Source organism: Hoplias malabaricus, chromosome 14 (genome assembly GCF_029633855.1).
Source record: "Hoplias malabaricus isolate fHopMal1 chromosome 14, fHopMal1.hap1, whole genome shotgun sequence".
In the NCBI taxonomy this organism is placed as follows: Eukaryota; Metazoa; Chordata; class Actinopteri; order Characiformes; family Erythrinidae; genus Hoplias; species Hoplias malabaricus.
Genome location: NC_089813.1, coordinates 8556841 through 8577992, shown reverse-complemented (window position 1 = coordinate 8577992; position 21152 = coordinate 8556841). Strand labels below are relative to the sequence as shown.

Genomic DNA, 21152 nt, shown 5'->3' with positions numbered 1-21152 from the left:
CAGACACAGGGAGAACACACCACACTCCTCACAGACAGTCACCTGGAGGAAACCCACACAGACACAGGGAGAGCACACCACACTCCTCACAGACAGTCACCTGGAGGAAACCCACACAGACACAGGGAGAACACACCACACTCCTCACAGACAGTCACCTGGAGGAAACCCACACAGACACAGGGAGAGCACACCACACTCCTCACAGACAGTCACCTGGAGGAAACCCACGCAGACACAGAGAGAACACACCACACTCCTCACAGACAGTCACCTGGAGGAAACCCACACAGACACAGGGAGAACACACCACACTCCTCACAGACAGTCACCTGGAGGAAACCCACACAGACACAGGGAGAGCACACCACATTCCTCACAGTCACCTGGAGGAAACCCACGCAGACACAGGGAGAGCACACCACATTCCTCACAGTCACCTGGAGGAAACCCACGCAGACACAGGGAGAGCACACCACACTCCTCACAGACAGTCACCTGGAGGAAACCCACGCAGACACAGAGAGAACACACCACACTCCTCACAGACAGTCACCTGGAGGAAACCCACACAGACACAGGGAGAACACACCACACTCCTCACAGACAGTCACCTGGAGGAAACCCACACAGACACAGGGAGAGCACACCACACTCCTCACAGACAGTCACCTGGAGGAAACCCACGCAGACACAGAGAGAACACACCACACTCCTCACAGACAGTCACCTGGAGGAAACCCACACAGACACAGGGAGAACACACCACACTCCTCACAGACAGTCACCTGGAGGAAACCCACACAGACACAGGGAGAGCACACCACATTCCTCACAGTCACCTGGAGGAAACCCACGCAGACACAGGGAGAGCACACCACATTCCTCACAGTCACCTGGAGGAAACCCACGCAGACACAGGGAGAGCACACCACACTCCTCACAGACAGTCACCTGGAGGAAACCCACGCAGACACAGAGAGAACACACCACACTCCTCACAGACAGTCACCTGGAGGAAACCCACACAGACACAGGGAGAACACACCACACTCCTCACAGACAGTCACCTGGAGGAAACCCACACAGACACAGGGAGAACACACCACACTCCTCACAGACAGTCACCTGGAGGAAACCCACACAGACACAGGGAGAGCACACCACACTCCTCACAGACAGTCACCTGGAGGAAACCCACACAGACACAGGGAGAACACACCACACTCCTCACAGACAGTCACCTGGAGGAAACCCACACAGACACAGGGAGAGCACACCACACTCCTCACAGACAGTCACCTGGAGGAAACCCACGCAGACACAGAGAGAACACACCACACTCCTCACAGACAGTCACCTGGAGGAAACCCACACAGACACAGGGAGAACACACCACACTCCTCACAGACAGTCACCTGGAGGAAACCCACACAGACACAGGGAGAGCACACCACATTCCTCACAGTCACCTGGAGGAAACCCACGCAGACACAGGGAGAGCACACCACACTCCTCACAGACAGTCACCTGGAGGAAACCCACACAGACACAGGGAGAGCACACCACACTCCTCACAGACAGTCACCTGGAGGAAACCCACACAGACACAGGGAGAACACACCACACTCCTCACAGACAGTCACCTGGAGGAAACCCACACAGACACAGGGAGAGCACACCACACTCCTCACAGACAGTCACCTGGAGGAAACCCACGCAGACACAGAGAGAACACACCACACTCCTCACAGACAGTCACCTGGAGGAAACCCACACAGACACAGGGAGAACACACCACACTCCTCACAGACAGTCACCTGGAGGAAACCCACACAGACACAGGGAGAGCACACCACATTCCTCACAGTCACCTGGAGGAAACCCACGCAGACACAGGGAGAGCACACCACATTCCTCACAGTCACCTGGAGGAAACCCACGCAGACACAGGGAGAGCACACCACACTCCTCACAAACAGTCACCTGGAGCGGGACTTGAACCCGCAACCTCCATGTCTCTGGAGCTGTGTGACTAAGACACCTGCTGCACCACTGTGCCGCCCTAACACTTGTGTTATCACAAGTTTTTAAGCTTAGGCAACCGAATAAAATAAGTGAGTTTTACATCAAGTTGTGGATTGGTGCATATGCACTAGACAGGGGATTTTTTTTCTATAATCAGTCCCTTATAAAAAGGCAGAGGACTGAGAGAATGACTTACATCCTCAAGATGGCGACATCACTCCATTTCTGCCTCAGCCTGCATTTCTCTGTATCAGTTATTTGTCCTGCATAAATATAACAGCCAGCTCAACCCAGCCTTTCTGTGGGATCACCTGAACCATTTCATTACCCCTAAAGGCAAAAACCTCCTTTTCAACTCGTTTACTTTGTCAAATAATATTGTTAAACTGCATAACAAAAGAAAATTTTGTTTCATTAGGTAAAATAATGAGAACAATGATCCCAATGCTGGGGGCTTTACCCAGCACGTCTCCTCCTGTTCTCTTTGTTCTACCAATATGTAGCAAAAAACAGGAAAAGAAGAGTAACAAAGCTCAGGTGTGCCAAGTGTTGTTTAAAAGCCCTTGGACTAGAGTACAATTCGAGTACCACTTGGCTTGACCTCCCAATGCTGTGCAGTTCTGATTTATTTCTTGTATGTACTAAAACACAGACACAAGGTCCCTCTAGGCCAGGGAACAAAACAAAAAAAAAAAGATTCCTGAGTGGGTTTTAAGTTTGTAAGCAGAAAACAAATCCATTATCAATTCATTTTAAAAGATATATATACAGGGGTTGGACAATGAAAGTGAAACACCTGGTTTTAGACCACATTAATTTATCAGTATGGTGTAGGGCCTCCTTTTGCGGCCAATACAGCGTCAGTTGGTCTTGGGAATGACATACACAAGTCCTGCACAGTGGTCAGAGGGATTTTAAGCCATTCTTCTTGCAGGATAGTGGCCAGGTCACTACGTGATGCTGGTGGAGGAAAACGTTTCCTGACTCTCTCCTCCAAAACACCCCAAAGTGTCTCAATAATATTTAGATCTGGTGACTGTGCAGGCCATGGGAGATGTTCAACTTCACTTTCATGTTCATCAAACCAATCTTTCACCAGTCTTGCTGTGTGTGTTGGTGCATTGTCGTCCTGATACACGGCACCGCCTTCAGGACACAATGTTTGAACCATTGGATGCACATGGTCTTACTGGTGCAATGTGTAGTTAATGAAGATTGGCCACCAGTCTGCTCCAATTTAGCCATGACACCTCCCACACTAAAATGACAGGTGTTTCAGTTTCATTGTCTAACCCCTGTATATATATACACACCTTTTTTTAGGTATGAACAAATTAATACCCTATGGTTCATCAAGAAAACACAATTTTTTACCCCACAACAAATTTTAGAAAAAAATATCAGTTTCTTTCAGTGTCCAGCCTAGGTCAACAACAAAAACAACATCAAATTCAAAACTGGCTTTTACAGCCATGGGGTCCAGTAAAATGAAATTTAGACCATATGAAAGCAATACATTTCAACCTAAGACACAGCAGCATCCTGCTGGAGGAGGTCCAGCCGCTCTGCATTAATCTGCATGACCAGCCCATGGCCAGACTTTGAAAGGTTTGATGAATTCTCAGTGTGACAGTATCAAAACAATTGGTTCGTCAGGAGAGGTGCGCAGGTGGACAGGGCTATATTTATGAGCTACATTTATATTCGTTTTTCAGCAGATGCTCTTGTCCACACTTTCAAATTGTGCCAGCTGTGAAAGCACAGGACGAATGGTGACCTCAAAGAACCCTATAATGTAGATTAATCTAGTTAAGTAAATTTGTATTTGCACACTGAGGACAAAAAATAGGCCTAGGGCTTTTTTTAAATTAGCAAACAATGAACAAATGCAAATATAAACAAAATCATTCACTGGTTTAGCGTGAAATCCATCACTCAGGCCAAACAAAGGAGTCATAATTGAGCCCTTGCAGCAAAGAACCATATATCAGCCATTTCCATATTTTAGTATCACGGCTTACTTAAACAGATTTTCAGCATAGGCCTGCATTCAGTGTACATTTAAATGGAAAAAGAAGCCTAATAAACAGATATAATTCTTTAGTGACTGCTGTATTTTAAATCAAGGGCAACAAACTATCAACTGTCATTTTATGCTGAAGGTTCAATTGTAAATAAAAGAGAGTTATTCAAAACAAGGGCACAATAGTGAAGGTGATAGAAACCAGACATTCTTCAGTTTACTGCCTCTTTCAACAACATTTTCACAAGATATGTTCTGCCAATAGTTTTGAGGTAGTCAGAGCAGGCATTGTAAGAAAAAACTGTCCAAAAAGAAAACTTTTTGTCAGATTTGTCACTGTTTTATCATTCATTTATTGTCTGTAACCGCTTTTCCAATTCAGGGTTGCAGTGAGTCCGGAGCCTACCCAGGACCTATGGACACTTTTGAGTCACCAATCCACCTAACAATGTGCGTCTTTGGCCTGTGGGAGGAAGCCCACACAGACACAGGAAGAACACACCAAACTCCTCACAGACAGTCACCCGGAGGAAACCCACGCAGACACAGGGAGAACACACCACACTCCTCACAGACAATCACCCGGAGGAAACCCACACAGACACAGAGAGAACACACCACACTCCTCACAGACAGTCACCCGGAGGAAACCCACGCAGACACAGAGAGAACACACCACACTCCTCACAGTCACCCGGAGGAAACCCACGCAGACAGAGGGAGAACACACCACACTCCTCACAGACAGTCACCCGGAGGAAACCCACGCAGACACAGGGAGAACACACCACACTCCTTACAGACAGTCACCCGGAGGAAACCCAAGCAGACACAGGGAGAACACACCACAATCCTCACAGTCACCCGGAGGAAACCCAAGCAGACCAGAGAGAACACACCACACTCCTCACAGACTGTCACCCGAGCAAGACTTGAACAAACAACCTTCAGGTCCCGGGAGCTGTGTGATTGTGACACCTACCTGCTGCACCACCATGTGTCAATCACATACAAAACTCAAAAAATGCAGGCTCACTGGTAATTTTTAAAAGTAAATAAAATTACTTCTGAGTTCTATCATCTCTTTAAAGAACTCAGATTCTGTACCTTTTTTAAAGATGAACCATTTCACATGAAATTCTGAAAGAATTTGTTCTCAGCCACTGAATTAGTACGGTCTTCCCTTTAAAACTAAAATTCATCGGAAGATATCTCACACTTACCGCGTGCTCATAAATGGAGGTTTTCTTGCTTAACTAACAAACACATTGTTATAAGAACTTACCACCTCATCCCCAGAGCTCCTTAAGACTCACGAATCCTGCTGGTGAGCATCCTGTGGGAAGGCTTAAGGCAGGAGAGAGCGGGCTATTTCACATTCAGTATTTTGTTAACTGCTTTAGCAGGCCCATGGGGACCAAGCTGTGTGTTGAGTTGAACATACGGTCTAGCTGAAAATCACTGAGGAGAGAAAAAAAACAACTGTGAGGCGACAACCTGAGATTTCAAGAACGGGTAGAGTGTTTTCTCTTGGCCATTAGTCCAGGCAGACTTGTTTTTGATTCACTACTTTCCCATCATGCACCTCCTGAGTCACTAGGCTTATTATCCAAGCTTCCCTCGCTTGTTTGGATCCCTTTGATTTATCAGGCTGGCAGACCATTGACAAATAGTGCTTCTATCATGCCTGGAGATTGAGAGGAGGGGAGGAAAAAAAGCAAATCAGGAAAGAGGAACTGTATTGGTCTCCATGGCAACATTTAGTTTCTCTGTCCATCTTTTCTTGTTAGCTCTCATTTCATGTTGTGGTCAGGAGTCTATTAACATGCAGTTAACAGTGGCCCTTCTACAGGGCTCTTTAGTCACATGTAGCGAGTTCAGAGGCTTGCCCCCAAAAAGCAATTTTAAAACTTGCTCTGTGTCGGTTGGAGTGCCACACATAATGACATGAGTAATATAAAGCCCAGCATTCAATAAGAATCTTAGTGTGTTTCCCCGTTCAGTTCGACGAATAGCGTGTGGTGATGATAACACCTAACAACAGGGTAAATCTGATCCCAAATCAGTTCTCTTCTATTGAAGTGTGCTGCGTATGCAGGTCCAGGTCAGGTTCTCCTCTGCTTCCAGCTGTTCAGATACGTGGTTAGCAAGTGAACAGCCAGCTATCATCTTGAAAAACACTCGCTTCCACCGACAAGGTGGCCTTTTTTCGGGCTCTTGTCAAATCAAAGACGATACACTTTTCCAATATCTAATTTCACACATCACAACAAGATGGTCGCTGCTTGAAGGTAAAGTATGCACTCATCACCAGCTTTGATTGAAATGAGAAAAAGGTGATGATGAAATCAGCACTCACGTATTGAGCTTTGATCCTGCGGTGTCCAATTCACACATCTGCTGCACATTAAACTCCTTTAAAAGAACATATTCCACTTACACTTGATAGAGCTGTAAATTGTACCAATTTGTGACACAACTCAATCTTAAAAAGACTGGGTTAAGAGGGAACAAAATCCCTTGAAGCATAGCTTCTCTCTCTTTATTTCAGTTCCGTCTTTTACATACATATGGCCCTACGCCTCCTCATAATTGTTGGCTTCCAGGAACTTCTGTGCTGTTGACCAACTGGCATAATTTTAAAACCTGGGACTGCTGTAGTGATGACGTCTGAGTTTAACGGGATTGGGAGCGATGAGTAGGAACAAGGATGATGATAGACTTATAATATATTCACCACTCCACACACTGTTTATTAATGCCACGTTGTGCATCACATTCATTTGTACAGCATGTTAAAGGTAAATATTAACACAGAGTGCAGGACTTTTGGGAATGGCAGCTTTCCTCTCATTAAAGTTAGTCCTTTCAATGTTCATTGTTCAATACTTGAAGCCTACAGATGAAGAAAGATGTGAAGAACATTGTCTTTAATGATATTCAGCTGAACTTCGCTGTGGTTGAATAGAACCATCCTTATTCCGCCAATAAATCAGCCGTAGAGGGCTTTCAATGATATTACCTTGTCTTCCATACACTCATATTCATTCTGTATTGGCAAGCATCCCAGTGCCAATTAGTCAGTGGCATGTGAACAACTCAGTCTCAATAAATAAGGAAAAAAGTGCTTCGTGACCAAGCCCAGGAAGTGTAAACATAAGGCATCATGAGTCTTCATTAGCGCTGAAAGCAAATCATATATTCATAAATCAACTATTTAAATCCGGACTTAAAATATTTTCCCTGATTACTCATTTGCTCACAGCATCTCCAATGTTGGTACAAGCAATACTGAAACAGAGAAGCCTTCCTGTAACATGTTTCTAAGAGGGGGCAGCTGTGAGTGAGCGGTGGTGATAAATACCATTTTTAGTTTTTCAATGTTTTTTTTTAAATGCTGTATTTACATTTTGGAACAAAACCTAATGCCAAAATTCCTTACGATAGTATTAATGTTTTAAGGTTTCAACCAAGGGTATTATATGCAAACCTTCTGGAGTCTCCAGTAAGATAATAGAAAAACTAGCTGCAGTGTTGTTTCTTTTTGTAAATGCTCTTTCACAAAAATACATGTCAATGTTCATTTCAGTATTATATCTGCAAAGTCAATCTCTCTTAAACGTCTTTCAAGTACATTCTTCAAATACACTAAACGTCAGTTGATGTCTTTCAACCCACAAGAGATCTGTCACAAGACAATACTGAGTCAGCAGTTGTTTCACGTGGAAATATTTTTCAAAGTAAAATGTCTTCAAGGATTTCAAGTCATTTCAAAAGGTTGTTTCTGGTATTTGTAGAGTCTGTTTTATTCTCAGCTGAAGGGTTTACTTCTTAAGAATGAAGAGAAAAAAGATCATTGATCTGTTTGCTTGTCCTTCCACTCAATCCTCCCCAAAGAAAGCACATGAATCTTTGCATGAATAAGCAGTGTCTCATTGCAAATCAACATAACCACTCATAGGTTCTGTTTTCCCATGCACTCACTCTCTGGACATGCTAAGACCAGGCATGTGCTGAAAAATCAAGCAGGTATTTACACTAACCACGTAATGGTTGCACCTGAAACAAGATGCATTCTACCACTTAACAACACTCACTGAAATATTTGTTCGTTCCCCCTAAACCAAGTCTTACTTTTGGTCAGTTTTTGCTACTGACATTTACCCCAGAGTTGTTCATTTCTGTCAAAGCACTACACTTGCAGTGGCACAGTTATTAGCCGGAATCCCAATTCCGATTCGGCGGTGACATGTGAACATCTTTCGTAGCTCTGCTCGGAAACGATCGTGGAGCCATGCATACAGGAAGGGGTTGCAGCAAGACGAGCTCATAGCACATAGGTGGCATAGCAGTTGGATGAGTAGGAAATATCGCTTATCAATCAAGTTTATATCGATATCACGAATGACATTGAAGACGCTGATTGGCAGCCAGCAGACCGCAAAAGCCGCCACCACCAGTGTAACCAGGCGAAACGTCTTCCTTTTCCGGGCGCGCTGTGCCTCGGCCTGGCTCTGTGTGCGGTGCCCAGGCACCACACAGTTGCGAAGCTTGACAGTGATGCACAAGTATGAGATGCAGAGAGCAGAGAGGGGGAGAACATAAGTGATGAAAAGTGTGCTGTAGGCGTAGGCCAATCGCTCTCGTTCCTGGCCCATCCAGAACTCCTCGCAGATTGTGAAACCTTCATCTTTAAATTCGACGTGGTAAGTGTGGGCCACTGCCGGAGCCACCAGGCCACAGGAGAGGATCCAGATGCCAGAGAGGAGGTATGAACAAGCCAGCACGGAGATTCGCTTTTTCAGAGGGTGGACTGTTGCATAATATCTAAAGGGATGAAAAAGTTTCATTTTGGGTATAATATTGGATATTTTAGGTTACAATCAAATAAAACAACATTAAACCTGGAGATTTACCAGAGTGGTGATGGTATATCTGCAGATTTTACAAGTATGAATGCCACATGTATAAAAAATTTCAATAATATACTACATTGAGAAGTTCTAGATGTATACATTGGTGTTGTATGAAAAGTGACATCCATACTCAACAGCAATAACAAAATGGCCCCCAGCTTTGTCTATTAATAGGTTTTCTTATTCCATTACCATGAGGTGGATTGGAAGTGGACTCTCACTAAAATTAATCTAGCTTAAGACTGCTGGTAGTTATAAGGAAATTCCTTAAATTAAGTTTTCATTCACTTCAAATCACGGTTTAGCCCTAAGGTAGATGTGTTAGAAACCTGGACAGATCTGCCGGCTTCTTAAAACACAATCCCGCTTTATTCTAACCAGACACCGTGTCTGAGTCAGAGTAAAAGTCATGTGTTTTCTGTTCATAGATGATTACACTTTATCTTTTCTGACAATCACTCCATCCCGACTGACTGCGTGAGCCTACAACTACATTTATAAAAATGGATGAGAGGACTTTTAGAGCCGCACACTTATTACAGAGCATCCATCTGTGCATCCTTTTACAAGTGCAAAATATATGCAGGAACTGTAGTCTATTCTGTCTGTCTGTCTGTTTGAAAAACTGAAAGCCTGGCTGAAGTGGCAACTTATTTGCCTTCCCTGTAATTTCCCACTTTTGGAACTGATGTCGTCACAATTCTATTACACCAGCCCCTTTTTGGTGAAATTGCCCACCTTCTCTGTCACATCGAAGTAGCCCTAGAATCCATAATACACTCCCACAGTCACTCACCTGTCCACTCCAATGGCTGTTAGGGTGAATACAGACACATACACAGTCACTGGTTGAATAAGGAACACCAAATAGCACATGAATCTTCCAAACACCCATCCTCGAGGGTTGAAAGCGTATGCCAGGGTAAAGGGCACGCAAGTGGCACACATCAGCATGTCAGAGAATGCTAAGTTCCCAATGAAGAAATTAGTCACGTTGTGCATCTTCCTGGTGTGGCAGATGACATATAGCAGCAAATAGTTTCCGAAAACACCCACCAGCACTACCAGGGCATAGCAAGGGATGATGAGGGGTTTGAAAGACTGGAGGAGCTCCACCCCAACGAACTGCGGACTGCGTTTTGTAGTGCCGTTTGTTGATTGTACCACCACCTCATATATCCGATCCGTGCTAGAGTTCTCCATACTGACGTTCCCAAGGCAACAGGCTGGTATGGGGTCACCTGGCCAACCACTACCACTCCCCTCCATCCTTAAAACGGTGGGGTTTCAGCCTCAATGGCAGAGAGCTGGAAAGAACAGGAAGGAAAGGGATGTGTTAAGTTTGCATATCAAGCCAAATCTTCAAAACCTAAAGACACACAGTGAGCATCTTATTTTCTCAGTTGACAGATGGCCATGGAAGGGCCAAGAAGAACTGGCAGGCCAAATGACTGCTTGCAGTGTGGGAGAAGGCTTTAAGTGTTAAACACCCAAACTGAGCAGTTCTAAAAAAGAAGAACCATGGATTTTGACAGCTTTTCAAGGATCTGTTAAAATGTGCTTAGCTTTGGGAACAGAAAAAATTCATGAACAGATGTTAACCAAATGCATAAATATTATAAAAAGCAGCACCAGGAATACATCAGGCTGGTCTGACACACAAGGACTTAGTGTCAGTTTACCAGTTGGAGACTTAAAAGATCATTAATCGTAACTACAGGAAAGCCATTAAGGTTAATTTAATTTTGCTTTTTGGTATGCTCTGTCAAACACAGCAGTGGTGAACAGAAAGCTGCATGACCCACGATGAAAGCCAGCATGAATTATCAAGTTGTTTGAGGCATCGATGCATCCAATACACTCATGTATTTTTACTCAATTTGCTTTGTAATGCAAATGAGTCTTTCATTTTCTGCCGTCTCATTATTAAATGAGTAAATGGCTCACAGATTTACTGTAAATGGTCTCCAGCTCCTCAGGCAAAACCATATGAAAATGAATAATATTTTATTCTCAGTTACAGTGTTCTGCTTTGTTTACCAATGCTACAAAAGCATTAACAAAACTGTGGAAAGAGTCTGTTTGCACAGAAGACTTGCATATTTATTCTGTTGAAATTGTTTGCATGAATTGTGTGGTTTATTAAAATGTGGAGCCTATTTTCAGTTGGGGTAATAAGCAATCATAGGCGGTCTTTTAGTAATGATTATAGGTGATTATTTTCTAGTACTCCTTTTAAAGACCTTGAGAAGGAAAGACTCCCTTATGCTGCAGTCAAGTTCTTTTGAAAGACATGTTTGTGTACTGAGTTTGTAAACAGCTGAACCTACTTTTCTTACGTCCTAAAACTAAACATACAGCATCTATTCGCACAACTCAGACTCAGTGGATGAAAAATAGAACACTAGTTTACTTCAACAGAAGAAAATATTCACGTTTTGTATTTTCTGATTAAATAAAACGTTACAGTTCCTCTCTGTGAAATGGAAAATAATAAGAGGTGAGTTGCCCAGAAACATGCAGGAGTGCTACCTACAAAAACAGACAGAGCTTTAATGTATCAGTCATTTTCAGGTTGAGCACTGGATAAAAGACAAAACAAAATTTTCAGAGAAGCTTCAGGTGATGTTACAGGAATTCTGAAATGTAGATGCATCTGAAATTACTTCTAAGGTGTAGGCTGAGGCTTGACCTCTAAAGCGTGCATAAAAATAAAAGATTTGAGAAAAACGGCACCATGATTTTCTTCATTGTACCAAACCAAAGTGGAGGTAGAACTCCTATTCTGCATTTGTACATAATGCTTCTCTCCTCTACTTTATCTTATTGATGCTCTGTGGGTTACATGCCGTTATAAAGAAACTACAAATGTACTCATAAAAGTGTGTGGAAAAAAATTAATCAGGTTTGGATATTAAAAATATCTAGTGGTCCGATTTACAAAGATATACACTACACTCTGCGATTATGGCAGTTATGTTAGGTACTGAGCCAGTATCAACCTGCTGAACTGATATGAAGAAATAAAACAAGCCCATCAGTTAAAGGAGACATATTATGACAAGAAAAACTCCCTGGTGCAGTGCATATAGGGCTGGACAATATGGTCAATGTTTGTATCATTATAAATGTCTTAATTTTGGTCGATGCAATATAATTCAGATATCAGTAGAAATCCAATGAAAAACTTTCAACAAACAAGAAACATGGCACCCCCATTAAACATAACCCTATTGGCTTTGACAATATTTTTATTTTTTAACTAAACTTTAAATTGTGTGCTGAACTGACAACAGTACCTTGTAATGATGCTGTAAATAATGTATACTGAAAATGAGTTTAAAAATCATATCATTGTTATCGACATATTTTATATTGCGATTAATATATATATATATATATATATATATATATATATATATATATATATATATATATATATATTGAATTATGGTTCAGCCCTAAGTGCATATACTAATTTATTTGGGGATCTGGAGCATATCAACCCAAAAACTGTGAAATAAAACCACCTACTCGTTTTTGTTTTGCTTTGATTTTTACAAAGACTGCAGAAAATTTAGAACTGTCTCACGCCTCCTCATCTGAGTCTATCCAATCACAGCAGTGGACCACCATTTATATGCAAAACAAGGTTTAACAGAGCAAAACAAACAAAATATGTGCTGAGTGCTGATTGAAAATGAGAAAAATTATCCCTCCTGGGCTCCTGCACTGAACTGAGAATTGGTTCATTCTCATTTAAAGGAAATGGCGCTGACACTCTACTAATTTCTCTTGTTAGTTTGTCCTTTATTATTTATGTCCTTTTCATTTTTCCACTTGAACTGTATAGCAAAGCTGAAATAGTCTCCTGTTTTTTCCCTGCATTTCTATTGTGGTGTTGGGTTGAATTCTGTTTTTCTATTACACCTCATGCCTCATGAAATAAACAATTTAAATACAGTCTCTGAAGGCACTCAGTCTGATGAGTAGGCCATGAGTTGCCATATTCCAGCCTTAGAAGTACAAAGTTGCCCATCAAGCCTTAGCCACAAAGATGCATTTGTACTTTCACACATTCTGGAAGTCTCTACAAATGAACATGCCCCTGCGTTGAGGTCCAGGGGGTGTTGATGACTGTTCACAACATCAAAGACACACAGGTTCAGAGACACACTTAACATCCCATCCTTAGCCCCTAACATGGTAAGGGACTACATTGGGTTGGGGGGGGGGATGTTTAGCCATTATTTGAACACAACCACCTCAAAGAGGTTTCCCTGTCATCACATTATGACCTGGTCATGCTCAGCTTGCAAGCCTACGCCTTCTCTAAATTTGCTATTTTAAAGTGGGATCTGAAAAGTGACATTTTCCTTTGGCCAAGTAAGTCATTGCCCATTGCTAGCCTGAACCTCAAAGCGAATCTATGTGTTTGGACTGAAGTGAATTGAGCATTTCAAGCCTATTAAAATAATTTAATATATAACATATTAAAAAAAAAAAAAGATTTCTCAACACATGTCATGTTTATTTTTAATATGTAATTAACTGAACCAGCAAAATTATAAATGCATATGACCATTTTTAAACACGCATACATGAGAAATTTACGTAACTCTTACTGCTTATATAAATTGCTAATAAGCTCTTTCTAACGTAGAATGTATACAGTGATAGAAACCCATATCACACAGAGCTATAATTACACATGCTGCTCCGTTTTACACAATGGCCAACAAAGTCCAACTACTCAGGTCAGAGAGCTTCCTGACAGATATTAGGTAAGACAGATCTAATGGATAAGGGAATATCTCTTTTCAGATTTATATTTTAAGCATAGGCTGTTATTTTAACAGAGTGAAACTGATGCGCTTTACAATTACAATGAATTATATTACAGTTAATTATATGTAAATGATTGTCTTAGCCTTCGTAAATCAAACAGTAAAAAGCATGCAATTAACACAGTGCTATGATCTGCATTCTCACTGAATATAAATCAGACAGTTCCTTAATATGGAAGTGCATTTCATTTACAGTACACGATGTAAGTGTTCCAACTACTTTGAGTGCTTTGACAAGTTTAGGAAACTGGTGACCTCTCTAGTGGAAATATTAATTCATTCATTGTCTGTGACCACTTAACCAGTTTAGGGTCACAGTGGGTCTGGAGCCTACCCGGAATCACCAGGCACAAGGTGGGAACCCACCCAGGAGGAGGCGCCAGGCTTTCACAGGGCAACACACACTCACTCACTCACACACAGGGACACTTTTTGAGTCGCAAATCCACCTGCCAATGTGTTTTTGGGCCGTGGGAGGAAACCGGAGCACCCGGAGGAAACCCACGCAAACACACCAAACTCATCACACACAGTCACCTGGAGTGGGACTTGAACCCGACACTTGACTGCGACACTACCTGCTGTGCCACCGTACCACCCTAGTGGAAATAAGTACTTGATAACGCTTACATTTGAATGAGTGTTTCAGTTTTTACATGGTGACTCAAAGCAGTTGAAAGACACTAAATTGCAGCAGATATTTTTCCTCTTGGCTCAGGAATGTGACTTTTTTCAATTTTTACAAGCCTATCGTATGTATTAGAGCCTTGACTACCCACTACAAAGACCATTTAATCTTTCATAACATTCCTTCCTTCTTCAAAATGTTTCATTAGAAAAGTACTTGCAAGTTTTAAACCTGAATCTCACTTCAGAGATGACTGCAGCGTTGCTGTAAGTGGCAAGCATTCTTGTTTCCCATAAAGGTGCCAGTGGACTTTGGATTGAGAGATACAGCACAAATTCTGGACATTATGGAAGAGACCTGGAATTATGCATATTAGCTTTTAATAAACTGTTTCTAGGAACTAATTTTAGAACAACGTATATAATGTTCTACCGATTAAAAGCCCAATTATATAACTCTCTGTTTTCATATGAAGCACCTCAGGATGTGTGATGTGCTGTGGTTGGTTACACAGGGCAGCAGAGGGAAATCAGTTATGATTATATCACCTGTATGCTTCTCGCCTGTTGTTAACAGTCCCCTGTTGGGAATGAGATTCTAGTCTCAGTTGTGTTTCCATCGGAAAATACATAGCTAAAATAAATTATGCAATTACATTCAGGATATGACTACTTTTGCTTGTGTAAAAAAAGAAAACAAAGGGGAATGATACACCAATGTAAGTCTCCAACAGTAAATAAAAAAAGGTAATGCAATCCATAGCTTTTTAAATCTGACATAATGCTGAGTAACCTAACTGAAGACCCTATATAAATGCTAATACCTGTATTAAAATGCACACAGAGCAGTCACCAAAAAAAATGATATAAAAACCCTCTAATGAACTGGTGATTTTATTTCCACTGACCTCATTCCCCTCAGTACTAAAACACAAAATGGACACATATCGGCTTTATGCATCACCCTATCATAATATAGGAACAGTAAGCTGTGAAATGATCAAATCTTCCACTTTGCCAGCTGATGGCTTCCATCTACAGAAACACACTCTACCAATCAACACTGACTCTGCATAATGTCAATTTTTCAAGTTGTGTTAGTCAGAACCCTCACTTCAATTCCATTTGTTTGTCTTCCTCCATTAACTCTAGAGGAATTACACAGTGAATACAGAGCAGAATCTGTGCTTCCCTAAGGGAAGCATGGTGTGGGAGGAGATAAGCCAGCAGGACTTTCATTGTGGGAACTCAGCACAATAGGTCTGATGGAGGGAATGTGGTCAACCGTGACGAGACGATAGGCAGCTTTCTGATACTTGCCACCTGTATAGGCTGTGCATCAAGTTCCTACCTGAATTCTGAAATCAGCTGTTTAGCCCTTCCTAAGATGGTTGTTGGAAGAAGCACAGCAATTCCATATTCAGTATAATACTAAGTATAAGCTGTTACATATTAAGCCAAAAGAAAATGTGAAATACTTGGCATCACAACTAAACAAATCATTAACCAGACTTCTTTTCATATTTGGAAACTGAGGCTGTATTCCAAAGCATATGAGAACACCAAGATGATAACACCTGAGGGAGTCTATGCCACTTTAAAGCTGCAAAAACTCAAATCTGCAAAAGAACAAAAATATGAAATAAACTTTTGGTTTGGCCTATTAATAAATTCTAAATATGTATTTATATTTTAAGCAATTATTTGCCCCAACTGTGTAATCAACTATATCGGGATATCACACTTGAGATTTCTTTTCTCTGCTTTTTTCAGCAACATCAAGCCCATACTCAATAGATAGAAATATATGTTAAAGCTGAATTCAGCTACTTTAAGGTCCCACAATACAGACAGACCTTCAAATTGTGAAATCTCCATAGAAAACTACGAGTAGTACCTTTGTGATCCTTTATTACAGAAAACAAATGTCGGATGAGCAGGCGTCCGCATATTTTTGGCCATACAATGCTGTAGAGGAGGCTGTGTCCAGGTGCTGGGAGCAGTCACTGTCGTCCATTATATCGGTAGCTAACTGTTTAAGGCTTTTTAAACACAGAACAACAGCGGATTTAATGAGGTGAAGCAGCTGGAGCTTTCTACAGCTTTCTTTTACCGACTGAAAGAAAACAACAGTAATTCTCCATTTCCAAAGAGCGTGAAGTGATAGCTAGTTCTCTGTCAAATGAATGAAGGTATGAGTGGGTGAAAAAACGGTTCCTGACGGAGGAGTAAAGTCGAATTTTACACTGAGACATAGCTAGGTTTAAATCAACCCATTTGGCTTTTGGACTTTCCTGAATAATATCTTTTTTTTACAATTATACTGGGACCTGCTTTTGAACATATAGCGATAATTTCACACAAGAAAAATACACGATTTATACAGTTTTAAATTCAGTTTTTGATTAAAGTCTCGTCCAGTCAGGTTCTAAAGCTGTACCTCCTAAAGCGGTCTCGTTTTAGAGGGTTTTAAAAGCAAAAGAGCTCACCTTTTCCCCTCAGACTCCCTGCGGTTCTGTTGAAGAGACACCGCGGCTCAGCTCTGACCGTCGACGCTGCTCCAGGTCGCGAGCCTCAGCGCCACTGAAACTTGAGCGCGCTTTCCCGCGCGAGCGTGAGGCGGGAAGAAGCGCGAGGGGCGGAGTCCAGTCAACCGTCACTTCAGTGAAGCTAAGCTAACTTGAGGTAGAGGACCATACAGAAGGTGAAAATAACCGCTCGGAAACAATTAGCAAGGATTATATTAAAGACATCCTTTTGCAGACTCACACAAGAAAAGCAGAAACTTTGTCTAAAAAGTATAGTATAAATGAAATTAACTCGCTCTTTAGGTTTTAGACATTCTTTTGCCAAGAATATATATAAAAAAAGAAAAAAAATAGGCACACTTACAAAATACAAGTCATTTTGACAAAAGCAAACCTGCTCAAGAGATTATTGAAATATTGGAAATTCCACAGATTGTTCCAATTAATTATTTAATGGGTATGAATAAGTCTTGGTGTCTGATGTCAGTTTAGTTTAATCCTGCGTGCATATCTCTGTGATAACATCACAACATGGGTAATTTATGCTGTACTAAAATTTTCAGTGTCATCCAAATTTGAGGGTGCAACCTGGTGAAAAACCTATATTTTTTTCTTTCATTTGTTTATTTAATTTATTAATATTATTTTATTCAAATGATATATATATATATATATATATATATATATATATATATATAACCAACTTGAAAGCAGTGTAAGGCCAGAGGCTAATTGAATCAACCAGAGAAATATAAGGACAGCAGTGGTCTGCTAATTATCAGCACAAACACATGAAAAGTCTTTCAAATCCAATTAATCAGCCACACAGTTGTTTATATTCATGTACGTATTTTCTGCTCATCAGAGCACTGCGTGGGTAAATATAATGGTTGTCACTTTGTGACAGGGCTCCTGTCAGAATTAGTGTCGTGTACTTCACTTAAATTAACCTCTTGTTTCTTTTCACTTCACGTTCATTAACCAGAGCTACAGTGTGATACTGGAACTTTCCAGGTTACTCAGAGTTAACAAGTGTTTACCTCAGAAATGACAGCATGAATCATAACCCGTGTATTGTTGGTTCATTAGGGAATGTTTTGGCTACAAATAGCTGGTAGGGTGAATGCTTAGGTTTACTTTATGATTCAACATCAATGCACAGGGTGTCAGGCAGTTTAAGTGGCTGTATAATGCAGTTGTGAATAATAATGTTTGGCTGAATCATTTGTGTGAATAAAGAAACTTACAGAGCAGAGTGCTAGCTTGATAAACTCTCATGCTATGATCTTAGCCTCCAAAGGGTAAGTGCATATGTCAGTATTTTGTGTAGTTAAAATACAGTGTTCTGTTTGTTTGTTTTCCCCCCCAAATCCTCTGCTTAATTAGCTCATGTTTTAACAGGGGAGATGATAGGAAACAGGTGTCAAAATAGCTACAACACAAATACAGCCATTTTATCAAAAAGAACAAGTGAATTTTTCATGGAATGTTGAAAGTGGTGAAAGTGGCAAAACTGAAAATTCTGTAAAACTGACTACAGCAGTTCTCAAACTTTTTCTGCATTTGTAGATGAGAGTATTTCTGAGCTCCCTACTTTAACACACACGTACATGTCTTTTGCTTCCAGATTCAACTGGATTTTATTTCAACAATTTAAATTTATATACAGAAGTGACTTCTTAATAAACAATAAATAATAAACTCATGAATCACCTTTACAGTGAAATTATTACAGATAAAATCCATTATGCATCTCATTTATTTGCTTTACTGGATGTGAACAATATAACTCATTCTATAATGCAATGCTAATTCAAGACGTTACTGAGTTAAAATTTCCTTATGTAAGGAATTTATTAATTCTTTCATTCATTTTCTGTAAACACTTAATTACCTTCAGGGTCACAGCAGGTCTGGAGCCCAACTGGAACCAAAAGGCCCTAGGCAGGAAACACAATTGGAAAATATTGGTTTTATGTGCGTTACACTGCAAAAAATTCAGTTTCTTAAAAAAGTTGCACCCATTTAATGAGCAGACTGGATTTTAGCTTGCATATTTTAACAATGTTACCCAAGTAGATGTTATCTATTAATGAACACTCTAAAGCACTAATTTGATGGTCAGATTTTGATAGAGCTAACCTGTTTTGATAACAAATCATATACAAGCTACCAACGGAGAAGTAAAACATCTACAATACCAATGATCCCAGTAACACACCTAGGCAAGGAGATTTTGGGTATTCACAACTCACTGTAGCATGTGAGAGCAATTATCTGTGTTCATTCCCCAAATGCCCTTCACCACTACAGATTTTACTCAGGGTTATTGGGGGCAAGAAGAGTAGCTGAGCAAGCAATTAACATTGAACCTCCTCCCTCAAAATATGGCTCAGTTTCCCAGGTAACATACAATGAATACTGTTAGTAATGGATTCATTAGTGACTGCCATTATAAACCCAAGCTACATGTTATTTCCCTATAGTGTAAATGAATTATTCATGTTGTAGGGACCCCAGAAGAACATATCTGCTGTTAAAAAAGCATGGGTTTTATTCCGTATAGTATTAAAAGCTGATTTCTTTTTATTCCATCACTTATTAAGAGTGTGGTTAGACATTGTTCTGCAGTGAAAGTCATTTGGGCTGTTTTTTTACACTTCTTTTCTGGTATTATTTTTACCAAAGTCATGTTTTACATTGATGACATGTAGCAGAGTGACTTAGGGAAGTGTTTGGTTGTATTCAAATCAAAATGAGTTAAAATCTAAAAATATGAAGTAAAACTCAGAAACAGGACTTACATATAAATACAGGCAAAGAAAACACTTTATGGAACTGGCTTGTAACTCACTTTCCCCTTGTTCACATACTCACTCACTGATAGTTAAGAACTGCATCACAAGGGGTTGCTATTTTTCTCATGCTAACATTTAGGGAAAAATTTTGCATACTTAATATTTTTTAAGGTTCTGATCATAAGAGAAACAGCATTTGGTGGCATTCTTTAGAGAATCCAACCATATCTTCTAGATCACTTATGATCTAACGGTTATACAGGCGGGAATACACCCTGGAGGGGGTCACCGCTACCCTGAACTGGATAAGTTGTTGCAGATAATGAATGAATGAATAATACATATTATTTTCCAAAATGGAATCCATCAGATATTGGGTGAAGCCTACAAATTGAAATGTTTCTTTAAACCTCTGATCTTCAGAAAAAAAAACATATTTTATAGGAATGAACCTTCAAACATCTGATCTTAGAAAACTCTATTATTTACAAGTACTATTATAAAAATATAGACCTTTATATGTCTGGTATTAGGACATACCATAAAACAGTTCATCCTGTGATAATAGATCATCAGAGTTGCATTTCAAACTCTTTTCAAGCGTCCGATCTGTAATCTACTTTTCAAAGATGTTGTTTGTGAAGTTTCATATTGAGACGGCATATTGTTGATGGGTCTCTGAACTTTAGAGAAAGCTACATTTCAAAGACATACATCTTCAGACTTCTGATCTTAGGAGATACCATAAAACTGATCTTGTGGTCAGCATAGATCAGTACCTTCTTTCTGTGAATTTTCCGTTTACAGTGGTGAGTTAGTTATTCTCTATAAACCTCTAGTTTCAGCCGTTTTAAAGAAGAATCAATTGCTGGACATGTATGCTGGGAATGGTTATTGATTTTAAATCCTGCACCCCACAGTGATTTCTAGACAGAAGAGATGGTAACTGAAGGTGGTTGCCGTTGTGAGAGTTGCAATACGTAGTGTGTGGGGGGACTTATCCAGCACTGGAAGACCAGGGATCAATAGGAACTTGGGTTTTTAGAGCCATTTCAGTGGCTCCAGGTCAGTTCACACACTCACTACATGAAGGTTTTATACGTAATAAAATACATTCATTATTCAAATGCTGCCTGTATTTCTTTTACATTTGTGTGTTAATGCCCTTGAGCTGTGTAGATGCTCACATATGGACTCCAGGTTTTTTAGATAGATTAACCCAAAGCACGTACACTCATCAGGGCAGACATGTACCACAACACTGAGCTGTCTAATGGAGATGATGCATCGCGGTGGGTCCAGAGTGTACCTGGAATCATTGGATGCAAGGCAGGAACACACCCTGGAGGGGGCGCTAGTCCTTCATAGGGCAACACACACATTCA

General features: G+C 40.7%; 1 protein-coding gene across 2 annotated transcripts; it reads right to left on the bottom strand.

Annotated features, from left to right (window-relative positions):
• Window positions 1-6835: 6835 nt before the first annotated feature.
• Window positions 6836-17025, bottom strand: prlhr2a (prolactin releasing hormone receptor 2a). 2 transcript variants are annotated; one of them, XM_066644141.1, is made up of 4 exons: window positions 16931-17025; window positions 16339-16483; window positions 9764-10274; window positions 6836-8878 (listed from the first exon to the last, which is right to left on the bottom strand). In XM_066644141.1, the coding sequence occupies exons 3-4, from the start codon at window positions 10234-10236 to the stop codon at window positions 8236-8238; spliced, it is 1116 nt and encodes a 371-aa protein (XP_066500238.1). In that variant the 5' UTR covers window positions 10237-10274; window positions 16339-16483; window positions 16931-17025; the 3' UTR covers window positions 6836-8235. The 2 variants fall into 2 exon arrangements, with proteins under 2 accessions (XP_066500238.1, XP_066500237.1); XM_066644140.1 differs by lacking the exon at window positions 16339-16483 and having other exon boundaries at window positions 16931-17017.
• Between the last annotated feature and the right edge of the window lie 4127 nt (window positions 17026-21152).

What these genes read in the sequence shown, in the direction of transcription:
- prlhr2a (XM_066644141.1), bottom strand. Translation starts at nt 10,236, where the DNA reads ATGGAGGGGAGTGGTAGTGGTTGGCCAGGTGACCCCATACCAGCCTGT. An exon ending in ACAGCCATTGGAGTGGACAG is followed by an intron (nt 8,879 to 9,763) that starts GTGAGTGACTGT and finishes TCATCCCTTTAG; the next exon opens with ATATTATGCAACAGTCCACC.